Source organism: Poeciliopsis prolifica, unplaced genomic scaffold, assembly GCF_027474105.1.
Source record: "Poeciliopsis prolifica strain line A6 unplaced genomic scaffold, Auburn_PproV2 SCAFFOLD011, whole genome shotgun sequence".
Lineage (NCBI taxonomy): Eukaryota > Metazoa > Chordata > Actinopteri > Cyprinodontiformes > Poeciliidae > Poeciliopsis > Poeciliopsis prolifica.
The window spans coordinates 2310891-2327214 of record NW_026562386.1 but is presented as its reverse complement, the minus strand read 5'-3'; the positions used below and the strand labels follow the sequence as shown (position 1 = coordinate 2327214).

The 16324-nt window shown below is 39.8% G+C and overlaps 1 protein-coding gene across 2 annotated transcripts in view; it reads right to left on the bottom strand.

Annotated features, from left to right (window-relative positions):
• The window catches only part of myo1ea (myosin IEa), a 46740-nt gene that overhangs the window by 8454 nt on the left and 21962 nt on the right, over positions 1-16324 (bottom strand). For both annotated transcript variants that reach the window (XM_055036457.1, XM_055036458.1), the window contains exons 5-19: positions 15822-15909; positions 13779-13868; positions 12819-12950; positions 12150-12284; positions 11918-12050; positions 7136-7332; positions 6962-7042; positions 6608-6694; positions 6435-6518; positions 4746-4913; positions 4068-4153; positions 2793-2874; positions 2533-2639; positions 997-1095; positions 724-868 (exon numbers count right to left, since the gene is read on the bottom strand). In XM_055036457.1, the coding sequence (XP_054892432.1) occupies positions 724-868; positions 997-1095; positions 2533-2639; positions 2793-2874; positions 4068-4153; positions 4746-4913; positions 6435-6518; positions 6608-6694; positions 6962-7042; positions 7136-7332; positions 11918-12050; positions 12150-12284; positions 12819-12950; positions 13779-13868; positions 15822-15909 (1714 nt within the window). The remainder of the gene's footprint in view (positions 1-723; positions 869-996; positions 1096-2532; positions 2640-2792; positions 2875-4067; positions 4154-4745; positions 4914-6434; positions 6519-6607; positions 6695-6961; positions 7043-7135; positions 7333-11917; positions 12051-12149; positions 12285-12818; positions 12951-13778; positions 13869-15821; positions 15910-16324) is intronic.

Genomic DNA, 16324 nt, shown 5'->3' with positions numbered 1-16324 from the left:
AATACAGTCTGATTGATCTTGAGCTAATTGGTAAGGCTGGTAGAGACTCAAAACACTCACTGATATAAATCAGGGATGAAAAAATTAATTTTCATTTTGGGCCGTATCAAAAGTATGATTCTTCTTAAAGGGCCGCTTGCGCCAGAATATATTAATAAAACTAACTAAATTGTTAAAGTATCAATAAATAGCTGTTCCTCCAGGATTTTGTGATGGTTTTAGTGGTTTGTTTGTGAGAAACTTTTCCAATACTTGCACTAATGTATGATTTTAATTGTTACTTTTTATTACTGACTATAACATGGCATCAGGTTAAAGTGAGACTGAGGCAGCAGTCAATTAAGATCAATGTTTTTGACCAATTTTGTGAAACATTTGCAGTAAAATCAGAAAGAAATGTGGAGACTTATTGGTTTTCTGTGAAATTTGCAGATTCATGTGGAGACTAGCGGGCCAAATAAAAAGCTGCGGTGGACCACATTTGGCCCTGGGGCCTTGAGTTTGACACCGATGATGTATATCCTAAAGAAAGAAAAGCAAGGCATTGGGTGTGAGCTAAAATCCAATGCACACCTCATTTTTTATTTATTGTTTTTACATTCCTTTAAAAATAATAATTAAAGCGATTCATTTATTTATTTTCTTTCTGATTCAGAGATGTAAACTAAGAATAAAGTTTCCTCTTGTGACAAAATGTAAACATGCTCAAGATGTAAAACTCACAGACTCCGGGGCTTTGATGAAGATCTTGGTTTGTCCGAGCTGGAACTGATCCTGATCCATGTTGACGGAGCGCAGGAGGTGAAGGACGCCTTGTTTCTCGTCTCCTCGCCACGTCGGCCACGACTCTTTGGTCAGGATGGCGTACCTGAAGATCACAGCGAACCGCCGCAGCCATCAGCACCAGACACGGTGACTCAATCAAGCCAGAAGCCAAATGCAAAAGCGACAATTAAAGATGTTAATTAAAGTCTGATGAGTTCTCGGTGCGGTTACCTGTTGAGGAACTTCCGGAAGACTCTGCGGTAGGCGTAGCCAGCGCGCCTCACCCTGATGTTTTCCTTCAGACCCAGATACTCCACCTGATGCTTCACCCTGCAATCATCATCATCATCATCAGTGAACTCGTGTGCTTCCTTTTGTCACATCCTCAATCATCCTCCCTTCATCAGCCACTACATTGTTTCAAACATCTTTCCGAAGCTCGTGAAACTCCCCAAAAGCGCTGATTGCGGGTCATTGTATGCAAAATAGCAGGTCTCACGGTTTTTTTCTCTAAAACAAAGAGCTCAAGCGCCGTTTGGTTCTGTACAGTCAAGCTTCCTGTGAAAACGGCGATTCCGGTGCTAATTAATGAGCCACATTGCGCCGCGCTCCCAACAGGAAGGTCATCATGCTGAACAATGCAGCATCACTCAGTGGGAACAAGAAGTCCCCAACGCCTGCATGGGGGGAAGGAGCAGGAAGCTCATGAACAAAAGCACAAAGAAGGAGAGAGGAAGAAGAGAGGAAGGGGTTTCTTCAAATAAACACCAAAAAAAGAGAAAGAAGAGGGTGAGGAGGAAAAGTCTCAGTACAAAGTAGCTTGTTTGTTTTTAACTAAAATTCAGACGTGGATTCAAAGCATTAGTGCTTTAATATGACATCACATTTCCGTCCTTTATCATCATCAGTGGAGCCAACCGAGAGGACTTTGAACTGAACAATGTTGTTTTTTTTTTTGGTTGTTTTTTTACACAATGAAGCACAAGTTAGATCAAATAGACGCCGTTTAACCTGGAGAAAACAAAAGAGGCAGCTTGCATCATCCGGTGAACTTCTGGCTCATAACTAGTTACATTTACCTGAGTAATAAAAGACTCTTTTATTATGATTTTTTACTACGCTGTACTCATTACTTTCATTTGAGTTATTTTATTATGAAGAATTGATGCTCTTACTTGAGTAAAATTCATGTGAGTAACTTCACTGAATGAAGAACAAGTTTGTTTGAACCAAATATTCCCATCGACACGCCTGCTGTTTTTGTTAAAGTTTCATTTTACATCAAAATAAATGTTTAATTAAGTTATTTATTTATATTAATTTTCATTTTGGTCCATAAAAACACCAAAGTATCCACATGATTTTATTTTTTGGTCCGTCTGATGATGTAATCTTTTAATGCTAAATGATCAATTTTACTCAACAGCTTTTCACCAAATACCTTTTCACTCTTTTTTGATTCATTTCCTTCGTGGCTACTTTTTAATTTTACTTGACTACAAATATTCTAAAGTCAAGCTACTCTTACTTGAGTATCATCTCTGGTCATTAAGCAGAAAAAAAAATCACAGCATTTTCCCTCAAAGATTAAAGCTTGAAGACCAAACTTCACTTTTGTGAATGGTTCAAATGTGGCTGCACAGCTTCTCTGGGAATCCTGCCTTGCTGACATGATGAGGGTTATTCTGGATGTTTTAGAAGAATTTAAATAAACCTGCTGGGGACGGTTCTGAAGGCGGTTCTGAAGGCGGTTCTGCCACGACTCACCGTGATTCTTCCCAGTCTTTCGGCTTCTTGGTCTCATTGGGTTTGATGCAGCGAATGTAGTGTGGCGTGCATTTCATCAGTGTGCCGACCAGGTCGTTGGCTTGTTTCTAGACAGAGGGATCAGAACAAGCATTAAAAAAAAACAGATATTAAAAATTATTAGAACCTTCAACAGCAATGCAAACTATTTGCTGAGGAACTTGGACCCAGCGGCTCTTTCCCACATCAGCCCTGATTGTGAGACAGTTTGAAGCAGGTACCTTTATTTTGCTGCCTGCTGTAGTCGGCCGGCCTTTTTTCTCAGCATTGAGGTTTTCAGGGAACAGCGCCCTGATGAAGGAACTACGCAGAGACAAATGAGATAAAGTTCATTTTGAGATCTACGGAAACAAAGAACTGTAACAGCAGCCCAGTTTCGAGGCTGTCGGCATGAAAACTGTAGTTAATGATTTAAGAGCCGAGGTTATTTTCCAGACTAAGGTCACTCATCTGAATTCCTGAAACATTTGGGAAGGTTTGAGCTGGGGGAGGCTGGGAAAACATGCTGTGTGTTTATGGAAAAATATCTGCAGGGACATCTCCTTGCAGGAAAATACTGTTGCTCAGTTAGGGAAAAAAAATAAACAATTTCCAAAAGTCTCACACTGCATCTATGTAAACTAATCCAAAACTTTAATTTAAACGATTATTCAACTTTATTAGAAAAAGAAATTACGATTCCAAAAAGAGAAAAAATTTAACTTTACTTCAGGTTAGTCTGTCCTCTTGCCATCTGCTTTCCATCTCTTGTTTCCACTATATTTTTTATTACACATCGAAAATATTAAAATAAAACCAACTCATACAAAATATGCGGGGATATAATGGCAAAGGATGTTAAGGAGAAAAAAATCAGTTTAGGCCAAAGTCACAGAAAGGCTGAGAGAAAAAGAAAACATCACCTCATCTTTACATTTCTATATTTTATACTTGTTTTCCATCTCTAACATTTAAATCCATGTGAATAAATAGAAGATGTCACTGAGATGCTGCTCAAAACAAATGGATGCTCTCGTATCTGTGTGTGCACACGTGTGTGTGTCTTCATGTTTTGCCAATTGCTATTTAATTTGTTCATTTTTCACCACCCGTCTCTGGGGAAATTGGATTTAACCTCCTACTTCATGGCTCAGTGAATGTGCACACAACGAAGCCTTGCTGGGGGTTTCACAGACAATACTGCTGTTTGCACAGATGGGCCACACAACTGAAACACGGGGAGCGCAGACTCCACAACACACACCCTAAAAAGAAAGAAGCCTGTAACTGTGAGGACCCAAAAGCCACATATCGTCTGACAAAAGCCAGACGATATTCAGAGGGCAGGACGCCATGCGGCCCTGCACACTCCTGCAGCATCCTGTCAGAGTCCAGATGGATCAAAACCTCTGCAGATGTCAGTCAGATGTGGTTAATTAAAGCCAAATGGATGTGGAGAGAAGATTCCTCCACTAGCGCAGCCATAAAATCCCGTGCAAGTGTTGGTGTGTGCTTACATGTCGCTGCTCTGCATCAGCTCAATGAGGTCAGTGAACAGGACATCTCTGTTCCTCTCGCAGAACCCGTCTGCGTCGTAGGACACCTGGGGAGAGGACACAGAGGAACATCTCAGCTTTATGGAAAACATATGATAATCATGAGTTGTGTGAGAATTTCATACTGAGAAGGAGAGGAATGTTTTGAGCTCAGTCATGGGAGCCTGACATCTTTTTTTTTTTTTTTTTGCAGGGCTCATTAAGCCTGCGGCATGTGTGCCAAGCTGAGAGCCGTCACACATCTGGAGAATGACCCAAACCGGACCATATGCATTACCTCAGACTGCATGATTTTGCTTTATGTTTAAATACAATACGAAGTGCAAAGTGAAAGAAAAACAAAACAAAGAGAGAGACGAGTGAGGTCCGGTCTGGAGCTGGTTTCAAAGTGGAAACCTTAAAAAAAGCACCAGGATGATGACGCAGACTGCCAGATTGAAACACCAGCTGCATAACTGGTGTTTATGACAGATCATACAAGGAGCGGCCCTCAAGCAAAACCATGAAAAACACACTTTAATAAGCTTCTATTTCCAGAACCGAACCATCAGCTGCCAGCATCAGACGAATGGCAAAACAAAGACAGGTGTACGCCGAAGCTGGTGCCGGGTCTTCCCATACGTTTCCCTGAGCACCGACCTTGCCGGCGTAGTGATGGATGATGAAGCCTTGGTTCCAGCTGTTGAAGTGCTCATGCGTGTTGATCTGCATCCGGAGCTTCTGCAGCATGGTCTGGTCGGCTCCCTCGCCCACGGCGTGCATGGTGGCGCACACATCGTCCAGGATGCACATGATGCCCGGCGGACTCTGAGATCACAGAGAAAACCCGTTACTTCTGACCTCTTTCTGCAAAACGTCTCAATATTTGATGTGTTTTTGGTATAAATTAGTGTCTATTAAGACGTAAATCAGATTTAAAAAGCAGATCGTTTTCAATAAAACACTGCTCCGTTTCATCTGAAGCCTCCATTGTTTCTCAGCAGCCTCTCAGAGTCAAAGCGCATGTTAGCTTGTCACTGGATTAGGCGGAGAGCTGAACTGTCAGGCACAAATCCTCTGCCCCTCTCAGACGCAGCCTTGCTGTGAAGCTCTTGTTGTGGATTTGGTGGATTAAGCCTCTCAATATAAATAATCAAATTAAGAGGCATGTCTGAAGCTGGGGCTCGAGGCTAACGGGGCAAAAAAAAAAATGAAGGATGTTTTCTCAGCTCAGTAGCCGGAAACACAAAATGCATAACTTTTCTGATTTCTAATTTTATTTGGCAAATGTTTAAATTGTCAAATTGCCCAAAGCACCAGTCAATATCTGTCCATGATGTAGAGATAAAACCAGAAACGAGGGGTCAAAAAATTTTACCATTTTGTTCCATTTTTTAATAAACCTTTTCTGTTCCAACATCACCAAAATGATTTCCACTTGCTATTATTACACTACGATTGCTATGGCTGTGCACATTTATTTATAAGTTTCTGACAGGCTAATTCAGAACATTTGAGTCAAGTGGAAACTTAAATGGAAACGCACCGCTTCGTTCTGTGCAATCACGGAAAGATTCAATAAAATCCGACAGGAAGTCAGTAAACGAACCATGGATCTAATTGGTTACCACTTCCAGATGCCCGAAGGTGCAACATTCATCTGTTTATACAAACAATTACTCGCACATATAAACAACATGAGGATGTGCAGAGCGTTCATGGCGGAGCAACGTTCTGTGTCGATGTGTGAATCAAACCCCAGAACAAAAAAGGTGAAGCAGGTGAGAAAGTAGGTCATGAATCACCATGAGCTGAAAGGCCATTCAGCAAGGAAGAAGCCATCACTCAAAATACAAATGATGACAAAAAAAACCAAACAGATTACAGTTTGTAAATGCACTCAGGACCAAAGACCTTGTTCATTTACATTTGGTCTGATAAATCAAAGCCGAGATCTGAATTGGACAGGAAAACCGTGCAGAGATGAAAAGACGAGATAAAAACTTGATTTAGTGGATTTAGCCATCAGGAGAAATGGGACAAATTTACACCAAAAATGTATTCAACCAAATACCAAGAAAAAGGATGTAAACTTCTGACTGTGATAGAAAAGTAAATAATAATAATAATAACTAGAAAATGTCACTTCTTAATTAGATATTTATATTTATGACTGTTGCAAACCTACATACCACACCAATCACCAGTTCAGATCTGTTTTTGTTCAGAGAAACAAATTAAGGTTTGTTTATACAAATAATATTCATAATAAATGATGTGGATTGTGTGTAACAATATAAACATGTGCATTTTGCCCTCTTGGTGAAAATATTCTGGTGGTTGATTTACTTTGCTCTCAATGAGATCGCAGACAATCTTGTTGTTGAAGTAATTTATGGGGGTCCATTTGATGCCCTCCTGCACATATTCCTCCTACAACACATTTAAAAAAAAAGGACATTTAGACAAAAAAAAAAAAAGCAAAAGTATGCACAGCAAAGGTGAGTACGTGGAAACCTCACCTGCTCCGCCTTCAGAGTCAGCTCAATAAAAATCTGCTGCAGCTTCTCATTCACAAAGTTGATGCAGAACTGTTCAAATCCATTTTTCTGAAATAGAGGAGACATTTTTACAATTCATACATTTAGGGAGAGGTTCGTGTTTACAAGAAAAACAAACAATCCCAAGTCCAGGTTCTCTTAGCATCAAACCAACCTGTAATCCGATTGGAAAAGGAGCCGTCTCAATCATGAGATGGGCTCTAATCCGCGTGTTTTATAGATTAGTTTGATCCTTTCTTCTCAATCTGTTTAAATGCTGAAGCACTCGATCTAAATCGTGCCATATTCGTGTGTCAACACCTAATAAACACTCACCTGGAAGATTTCAAAGCCATAAATGTCCAGCACTCCTACATTTAACTCCTGATGATCCTTCACCATGGCTCTGTTGATGGACTGAAATCAGAGGAATTCATCTTAGCTACATTTACGCACATCGTGAGTGAAGCATTTCTGCACATCGTAACCTCAACAGGCGTTCACGGATACCTCAACCAGGTAGTCAAAGACGCGCGAATGCAGGGCTTTGGAGAGAGCGTCCCGGGTGTAACAGGCCTGCTCCACGTTCAGCGTCACGTCGATGGACTCCTTCGTGTTGCCCCACTTGCTGTCCATCTTTCTGCTCGTCAGCTTCTCCTTCAGCCGGTCCTGGTTGATGCCGAGCAGAAATGCAGGAAATGCTAGAACTGCAAAAGTAAAAAGAAAAAAGACAAGAAGGCATTAAAGACGATTCTCAGAACAAATTTGTTTGAGATTCTCTAATGTACTGTTCAAATGTGTAAAATAAACTAGTTCACAGATCAATTATTTCTGTAACGTTTTGGATTTTGCTGTTAAATAAGCACAATTTTCTGACAACTTTGAGGGTTTTAAGCATTCGGAGCCTTTTTAGTGTGGGGGGAGACATTTTTCTTTTGCGTTCCCTCTTAATACATTTTGTTGTTTAATGTGATATTTGCTGGTCTATTTCACATACAGTCATGAATGTGAATTTAAAATTTCAAATATATGCACATGAAAAGAGCCTCAGTGAAAATGTGTTGATATATTTTTAACACTTTTGTGCAAAAACTGATTGAAAATTGATTTATTCACCGCATGTTTATGTCTGTTTGTGATGGAACTGGACAAAAACAGTCAGACGACTTTATTCCCCCGTGAAAGTAACTCAAATAGTTCGGATGTATATATATTTTTTTCTGTCCCTCTTAAGGAAAGTCTTTATTTATATCTTAGAAGCGATGGAAAGAGATGGAAAGTCCATGTGCACATAGGTTTGTGGTGCAGTTCTATCCTAAAGAAAACGATTTAAAACTTCAGATATCTCACAAACAAGATATTAACATACATGGAAAAAAAACTTACAAAAATAGCAGAAAGTACAGCGGCCACCACAAAAAAAGACTTTTGGTGTTCAAATATGCAGCATGAACTGATCAGTAAAATCCTCAATGTCCCCTATGGGGTTTCCTATAAGCAAAATATCATTCAATATGTTGGAGAATGTGATTTAATGATGAACACGTATCAATTCCCACACGTGAACTGAGAAAGCAAAGAGGCATTTCAGTGAACGGCAGCGTACAAATCGATCTGCAGGACGGCAGTCGTTCCATAAGCTGCCTCTTCGTTTCACATGTTAGTAAAACGCTGAAGACTGGGTTCGCCAACAAGTCCTTTTTTTTTTTTTTTGGCACTTCATTTATTCCTTTCAATACAATAAAAGTTTTGGAAGTACAAGAAACTTTCCTCATAATCCCAATGTTGCTGTAGAAAGCAGTGTCTCAGACGGCTAAACCGAGGTCTCCTCTGCAGAGAACAATGGCTTTAGCCAAACACTTGAAAGAAAAACTTTGCACACCACAGACTACTCGCCACGACCTGGTGTTGATGTTGTCCCTAGAGAACCCCTCCCTGCCTTATTACAGTGACTCACTTCCCCTAGAAGGAAATAACTCTCAGGCCTGTGTCTGGGAATGCTTCGGGCCGCTGCAGTGGCTCCTGTTCGGGAGATTGTGGTCCGAGTGACCAGACTCCCGCTTCAATCAAATGAAAAGTACCGCCCATGTGTTTAGAGTTGACTGTACAGGACGACCTGAATAGTTTTTTTCACACGCCGTCCAGCGTTCAGTGACAACGCTCCGACAGGCTTCCTGCAGCAGATTTGTTAGTCAAAGCATCAGAGAGCAAAAAGAGCAACAGATGGGATGTTGTTCCACCAATCACAGTCGACGCTTCCTTTCATAAAAAACAAAAATGTTAATGATTTGGTCAGGTTTCCAAGATTTCACAGAAATAAATACGAAGGCGGTGATGTCTGTGTGACGTTTGGAAAACATGCAACACTGTTGTCCAAGTGGACGACATGTTGACTCGCAATAACAAAAAAAAAAACAACTTCAGCAGGCAGAGTTGATGTCTTCCTGCTTTCAGATTATTAAAAGCATCTGACCTGATGATGGGAAAAAAATTTAATGCATCATTCCCATTAGTAGTAAACTTTGTTGGCCGAGCATAATGACATCGTAATGCCCTCTAAAACATTTTCTGCAGCTTTGAGCAGCAGGAAATCAAGCATCCCAGAATATGTTGCTGGCTCACAGATCTTGAACTGTAAAATTCGCTAATGTTTCTTCCCAGCAGATCTTTACAATTTCAGTGTTGCCGACACTGATGGTCCACTGAACTAGGGGCCAAATCAAAACTTAAAAATGTCAATAACTCCACACATTTTTTACTTCCAACTTTTGATTTCTGGGGAGAATTAAACACAGGATCAGCCTTCTTCAAATCAAAACATACAAAAGAGAAGAAAAACAAAATCACTGCTTACATGTACTTTTATTGTGCAAGTGAGATTGTAACTTTTATAAAATGTGTTTCCGCCAAATAAACATTTCCTGTAGTCTCTGCCTGTCGTCATTGAGGTCATTGTGGCCGAGAACAAATCTCAGGATCCTTTCAGAGATTCACAACTAAATACATCTGTGCCCTTTGACCCACTTGTCTGTTTGTGTCACTTTCAATGAGTCAAAAAAGCAGAACTATTAAAGTCAGTGGAAATGTTGAGTCACTATTTTCACACCAGTCCAGAAGAAACAGCAAGACTCTTTCACCAAGTACATTTCATACTCGGAGATTTGAAATTCAATATTTAGCAGTAAAATTTAAACTACCAAGAGAAAAATTAGTAAATTACATTTACTGGTTAATTGGATTTACATCCTGATGTCAGAGTTTGATGGGTTTTTCATAGTAACTCAGATTTGGATGCATAATTTAACCCTGAAATGAAAGATGTACAGAGGAGAAACTGTGAGAGTCTGACGTTACGTGACTCTTCCTGCTCTCTGTCACAAACAAGCTGATTAAAATAAGAAGGAAGCTGATGACTCATCTGGGATTTAGAAATTAATGCACTGAAATAGCTGGTGTGTATTGGTGGGAGGTGCCTGCTGGCTGATTAATGCTGAGTGGATTTTTCCTAAAAAGGCAAATCTCAGTTCGTTGGGATTTTAGAGGAAATGCTTCAATGTGCTACTGCAAATAGCTTGCAAGCTGTTTTTTCCTTTGGGAGGAAAAGCAGCTTTTAAGCTGAACATGCAGGAATTTAGGAAACCAGTAGATCACAAATCCAAGGTGTGAAATAGTCATCATGAGCGAATAAATCGACTTTGGTACGTCACAGCAGATCTACGAAGCGTTCTGTGTAAAAGCCTGTTCCTTTCTCTGTTTCTTTCTTTTTAAACTGGCTTGATTTAGGTTCAAACAGAGACGAAGCAAGCCAGTAGTGCAAAGCTGAGACTATGGAGACCTGCTGATACCCAGGAGTGAGTTGTACGACTCATTTACTCAGGTTGTTTCTTGTTGCAACATCATAAGTCGTGTAAACAAAGAGCACTGCAAAAACAAAAACTTACAGTGATTTTCTGTCTAGTTTCTAGTGCAAATATATTTGTCAATGTCAAATTTATTTATATAGCACTTTAAAACAGGTATAAAACTGCACCAAGGTGCTGCACAAGAACGACAGTAGCACAAATAGATAAAAACAGAATATCAAAAATTGCTTCAGTTAAAAGCCAATGAATAAAAATGAGTTTTGAGAAGCGATTTAAAATGATCCAGGCTGCTAGCAGATCTAATCTGAAAAGGCAAATTGTTCCATAAATTAGGAGCAACAACAGAAAAAGCCCAATCTCCTTTCCTTAGTCGGGTCCGAGGGACTGAAAGTAAAAGCTGATTGTTTGATCTAAGGGTTCTGGAAGTATTTGCACACTTAAATAAGACAAATGTAACTTACAAGTATCTATTCAGCAAGATAAGAACTTATTTTAAGCCAAAAATTCTTTAATATTAATTTTTAAAAAAGTGTTGGTTGAACTGGCACGTCCCAGGTCGGAGTATTTTTCTAATATTTTAGGAAAACAATGGAAGAGGACTCATTGCAGTTCACCTGTAGGAAATTTAGTTTTTGTAACAAGTATTATATCAGTTATATCAATTTTTATTTATTTACAGATGAAGAGTCTCAGTTGTTATTCTGATTATTAGTATTATTTTTATATTTTCAAACATTGGCGTTTTAAACCTTCTCTAGACAGGGTGCAAAGATAAGCATGTTCACATCTTTGAGGTTCCAATTATTGATTGAATACAAACCTTTACACCGATACTATCTGTACAGAAAGTCCAAATATTTGGGTTTCTAAATGCAACCATACGGTGAGGCTGAGAAGAGCAGGAAAGAGCAGAAATTATGTAGTGCCACTATTACATCTGCACAGAACAGACTGCGGCTTTGCTCTCTGGTCCTGCCCAAGACATTATAGAGATTTGGTCATGAAAGATGGAGAAAGGAAGAAAATAATAAAATAAAGCAGCAGCAGGCGAGAAGAGAGAGTGTTTTTTCCAACATCGGTTTTGCCTTTGACAAAAGTCCAGTTGTGCAAAAATAACTTTATTTTCTGGTAGTCCACCATAAGACAGAGTTACTTCAGACTTCTGGCAGCAGGCCTGCATTAACACAGTAAAACTTTAGGGTGTGTATGTGAGAGAGAGAGAATGTGGTATGGGAGAAATATCCTCCAGAGCCAGCCAGAGACACACAGCTCAGGTCCCAACCAGCCATCACCCCTCCAACATCATCAGAACCACAGATTGGTTTCTGAGTCTGCAAACTCTCCTGCATCACTCCGTACCAAACTGAACCGTCTCAGCAGCAGCAGCAGCCGAATCAGAGCTGAAATGTAAAATAATCACTCGACTTACACTCCTCGCTTTCCACAGCAGCGTAGTTGCCTGATTCTCTGAAGGTGATGTTCCCCACATGAAGGACTCCGGCCACAATCTGAAGCACCATGGACTGGTCCTCTGCAGAGATGCCAATCACGTCCATGGCTTGCTGCAGAAACAGGCGGGAAGAGAAATATCAGAACTGCAACGGGAGCTCCGACGACTTCTGCAGTAGTTTCACATGTGGGAATGAAAGAGAAAATCGTACCATCGTTTCCTGAAATTCATTCCTATCGTTGATGTCTTCCACTTTGTAGGAACCGGACTGATTGAGGTAGGAGTAGTAATCCAGGCTTGTGATTCCCAGGCTTTTCTTTTGTTCTCCACTCGCTCCTTCAATGAGCTGTGGAGCAGAAGTTCATAATAAATGTGAATGCAAAACGTGTCAGTATTTCTTCATGCTAAATAACCTGCTGTGGACAAAAGCTTTGTGATGAGAAGAAAACAAACTGTTTTTAAAATGAAAGATTCTTCAAAATGCTGCCATAAAAATGCAGTTTTTTCCCTGCGCCGTCTGAGGTCAAAATAATAGAAAGGATAAAATGTTTAGACACTCCAAAGTCTTTAGACATAGAAATATAAACCTGTTAGAAAATAAAATGTCCATTTATTTTATCAATTCAATTCAAAACGTAAAATTCACATATCATATATATTTTAAGATATTAATTCTGTCCATCTTGGCAAATATGGCTTACAATTAATAAAAACCTTTCATTTTTAATGTTTTTTCTTTCATGTGATATTTTGGTCTTGTGTGAAAGATGAAGCTCTGGTTTATGGTAGCTGTAAGCTAATCTTCAAAAGTAGCAGAAATAGACTCTTGAACCTGATTACAGTCTAACAAATCTATGTCGTATGTTTTTCCCACATTCACCTGATAGAAAATATGGAAACTCCTTTCTCCAGGATTCCTCATGACGACACGTGACTTCTCCAGCAGGAAGTTGGAAATTTTTCCGCCATCTGGTTCGCCGCCGGAACTGAACTGAATCTCAAAGTATTTCCCCTGTTGGATCAAAGGATTTTTTTGAGTGCTGTAGCTGGATAAAATGAAGGTGAAAATACAGATGTATGGTCTTGAGTTTCAGGCACCTGGCCATTTAAATGGCTGCTAGTGCGTGTGTGTGTGTATGTATACATATATTGACCGTATATATATAAATCTGACTCGACTCGTTTTCCAGGCTCAGGACTCCAGACAAGCCTGTAATGTATCAGTTTCAGTCAAGCTGAGAGCAGAGGCCCAAAGCCGAACACAGGATCTATTTGTTCAGTGTTTTCAAATGTTGTGATCTCAGGCCATCAGTGCCAACCCACTTAGTTTTTCTTCTTCTTCAAAACCAATTTAAAATATCTTTATGGAATCTGGCCTGCGTGGGAATTTGACCAGAAAACTTCTGTGAAATGTTGTGGAAAGTAAACTTTTGCCAGTTTTTGCTGGCTTTAAATGTTAATATCAGCTGAAAAGCAGAGAGGCCTGCATGTTTCTGTGTCCTAAAAAGCATTTTCCTGTCAACCAGGGAACACGTGAGATTCATGCAAGAAAACTAGAGAATATAATCCATTAGTAAACATTTTATTCTGAAAAAATCCAATCTAGAGGTGTGCCACAAAAATCCTCCTGCTGTAATGTAGCTGTAAGGTATGTGGTTTGCTGTGAGTCATATAACAGAGGATTTATTATGATTTAGATGAAGACGTCCAAGAAAAACATGGAAAAAAGATGCCTCTGAGGATTTTAAAACCACTTTTTGAATCACAAATCTGGATTTCGAAGCGTTTTCATTGTTTAAGCCACTCCAATTCACAAACAAGCGAGCGACGAAGGCCTTACAAATCTGCTGGAGTTGTTGTTTCTCACAGTCTTGGCGTTTCCGAAGGCCTCCAGCAGCGGGTTGGACTGCAGGATGATGTCTTTGACGTGCTGCAAGGAGACAAACGCTTCGTTACGCACAGGCAACACTTCACACCCTCGCCCACAGCCTGGTGGAGGGTTTGAAAGTTTCCACTCAGACACCGGCGCAGGCGACTGCATGGACGCACACACAGCCACATGCACGTCCACAGACAGTACACACACGGACGGTCTGGAGGACATTATCCTTTCTGCAAGCCATGTGCGCGTCAGAAACACATGAGTTTCCAATCTTTACAGCAGACAGCGAGGTTCCCTCTTCTGTTATTGCTCACAGAAGCTGAATGGAATCTTTTTCCTTTTGCCTAAACTCAGTTTTTTACGAAAGAAAAAAGGGGTCAAACAGTTCAATAGTGGCAGAAAACGCTGAAGAAAGTAATCAGTTTGCTAAGATTTATGAAATAATCTTTGTATTTGGTGCTGCGCAGCAAATGTACTCATCTTTTAGCAACACTTCAGCATATTTTATTGTGATTTTATACAAGAGGCCATCACAAAGTAGTGAGTCACTGCAAAGCAATAGAAACATTTCCAGTGGTTTTCAGAGTTTCCTTTGTAAGGAATTTAAGTAAGTGTAGTGGTAACCAGGCCCCTTCACTCGAACACCAAAATCTCCTTTCAAAATACCGTTGATTAGTAAATAAAGTCAACTTGTGAGTAATTCAGATGAACAACATCATTAAGACCAAGAAACACAGCAAACATGTCAGGAAAAAAGCTGCAGAGAAGTTTAAACTGGAATTAAATGATAAATTAATATCTCAAACTTCAAATATTGAGCAGAGTCCCATTGAATCTGCCATGTGAGAATGTAAAGAATAAGGAAAGCCTACTAAGAAACACCACACTAATCAGATGAGCAGCATGGTGGTGGCAGCCTCATGCTGTGGGAAGGCTTTTCTTAACAGAGAGACTACAACTGGTTCAAAGTAAAGGGAAGAAGCTACACAGAAGGAACATTTTTAAAGAAAACCTTCGTATTTAAATCTGCAGCTCAAGGTGGTCCTACAAAGTACCGACTGAATACAAATGCATATTTCTTTCAATTTATTTACAGAAATTTTTCAAAACCATCCATTTATCCATGTACTTCCACTGTGCTGTTATGAACTCCCCTGCGTCAGTCTGTCCTCTAAAACACTGACGTTTCACGGTTATAACTTGACAACGTAAAAAACCTCAACGGTCATGAATAATTCTGCAAGTTGCAAAAGAGCGCGTCCTCTAAAACTGTCTTACTGAACAAGAAACAAAAGAAGGATAATAAAGGTTTAAAATGTCTTTAAATGAAGCATTTCGAGTGAGTAATGTTTAGTGAGCAGCATTTATTCTTCTGACAACAACGTCTCCATCATTTCTGATTCTGCCTCGGTGGAAGCAGCTCTGAGCAGATTAAATAAAAAACAATCCTGGTTTGGGAGGAGGTGCAGTTCCTGACCGAACTTTAGATCTTTATCAAGATTAGGAACTGGACATCTGCTGGACTGCAGGGTTTGGGGGGACGCCAGATGGTTGAAGGGGGGCTGGGAGGGAAGGAGGCGGCTGATGATGGAGTAGAAAACCTGATGGGGAAGAAGTGAAAAAAAACTACAGGCGTCTCTGATTTTACACAAACGGCTCCGACTATTTCGTACTGCGTGAGAAGAGCAGACGCAGGCCGAGGGCTTTTAATTATTATAAAAATGTTGTACAGATGAGATGAAAGAACTTTGCAAAGTTTTGTGCAAACAAATGTACTAAAACTTCTTAAGCAGAGATTTGATTTTAACAAACATGATGATATTCTCTGGATATGCTTCACCCAGAGCTGTTTTATGTTTTATTTAACTAGCAAAGAATGTTTTTTGTTTTTTTTTTTTTTTTGGACAGTAATGGTTTATTTTGTATTGAGGTTTCTTGTACGTAATAAAGCACCAGAAAATATTCTGATGTCCTGAGAGAGGACGATCAGATCTTCTTTACCTGGACTCTGGGTCCTCCTCCTGACACTTTGGAGATGTAGCCCATGATGTATTTGGCTGCCACAGTCTTCCCTGCTCCGCTCTCTCCACTGAAAAGCAAAAAATAAAAAAAATAAATAAAAATCTTTAAATACATGCTTCATGAGCCTCTGGGATTAATTTAAAGGCATCTAATATTTTAAGAACCACTGGAGGTGAATTGTTTCCGATATTTTAACAGTTTGCTTGAAAGTTTCTAGAGCTTCCTTGTGATTCTCACCCATCACCAACTCCTGAGTTAATCTCTGCTGAAGACAATTTCAGAACATTTTGAGTTACTGTTAAATGCTGCACCAGATGTATAAAGTTGGCTTTCAAGTCTTATGACTGTGCTTCAGATAAAATCCCTCCAAGCTGCATACACGTGTCGGCATAAGTTTCAGAGGTCTGTTGTTTTTAAATCTCTGCTGCTCTACAACCTGCTTGACATCATTTCCAACATCACCGTGTGCAGTTCAGATCTCA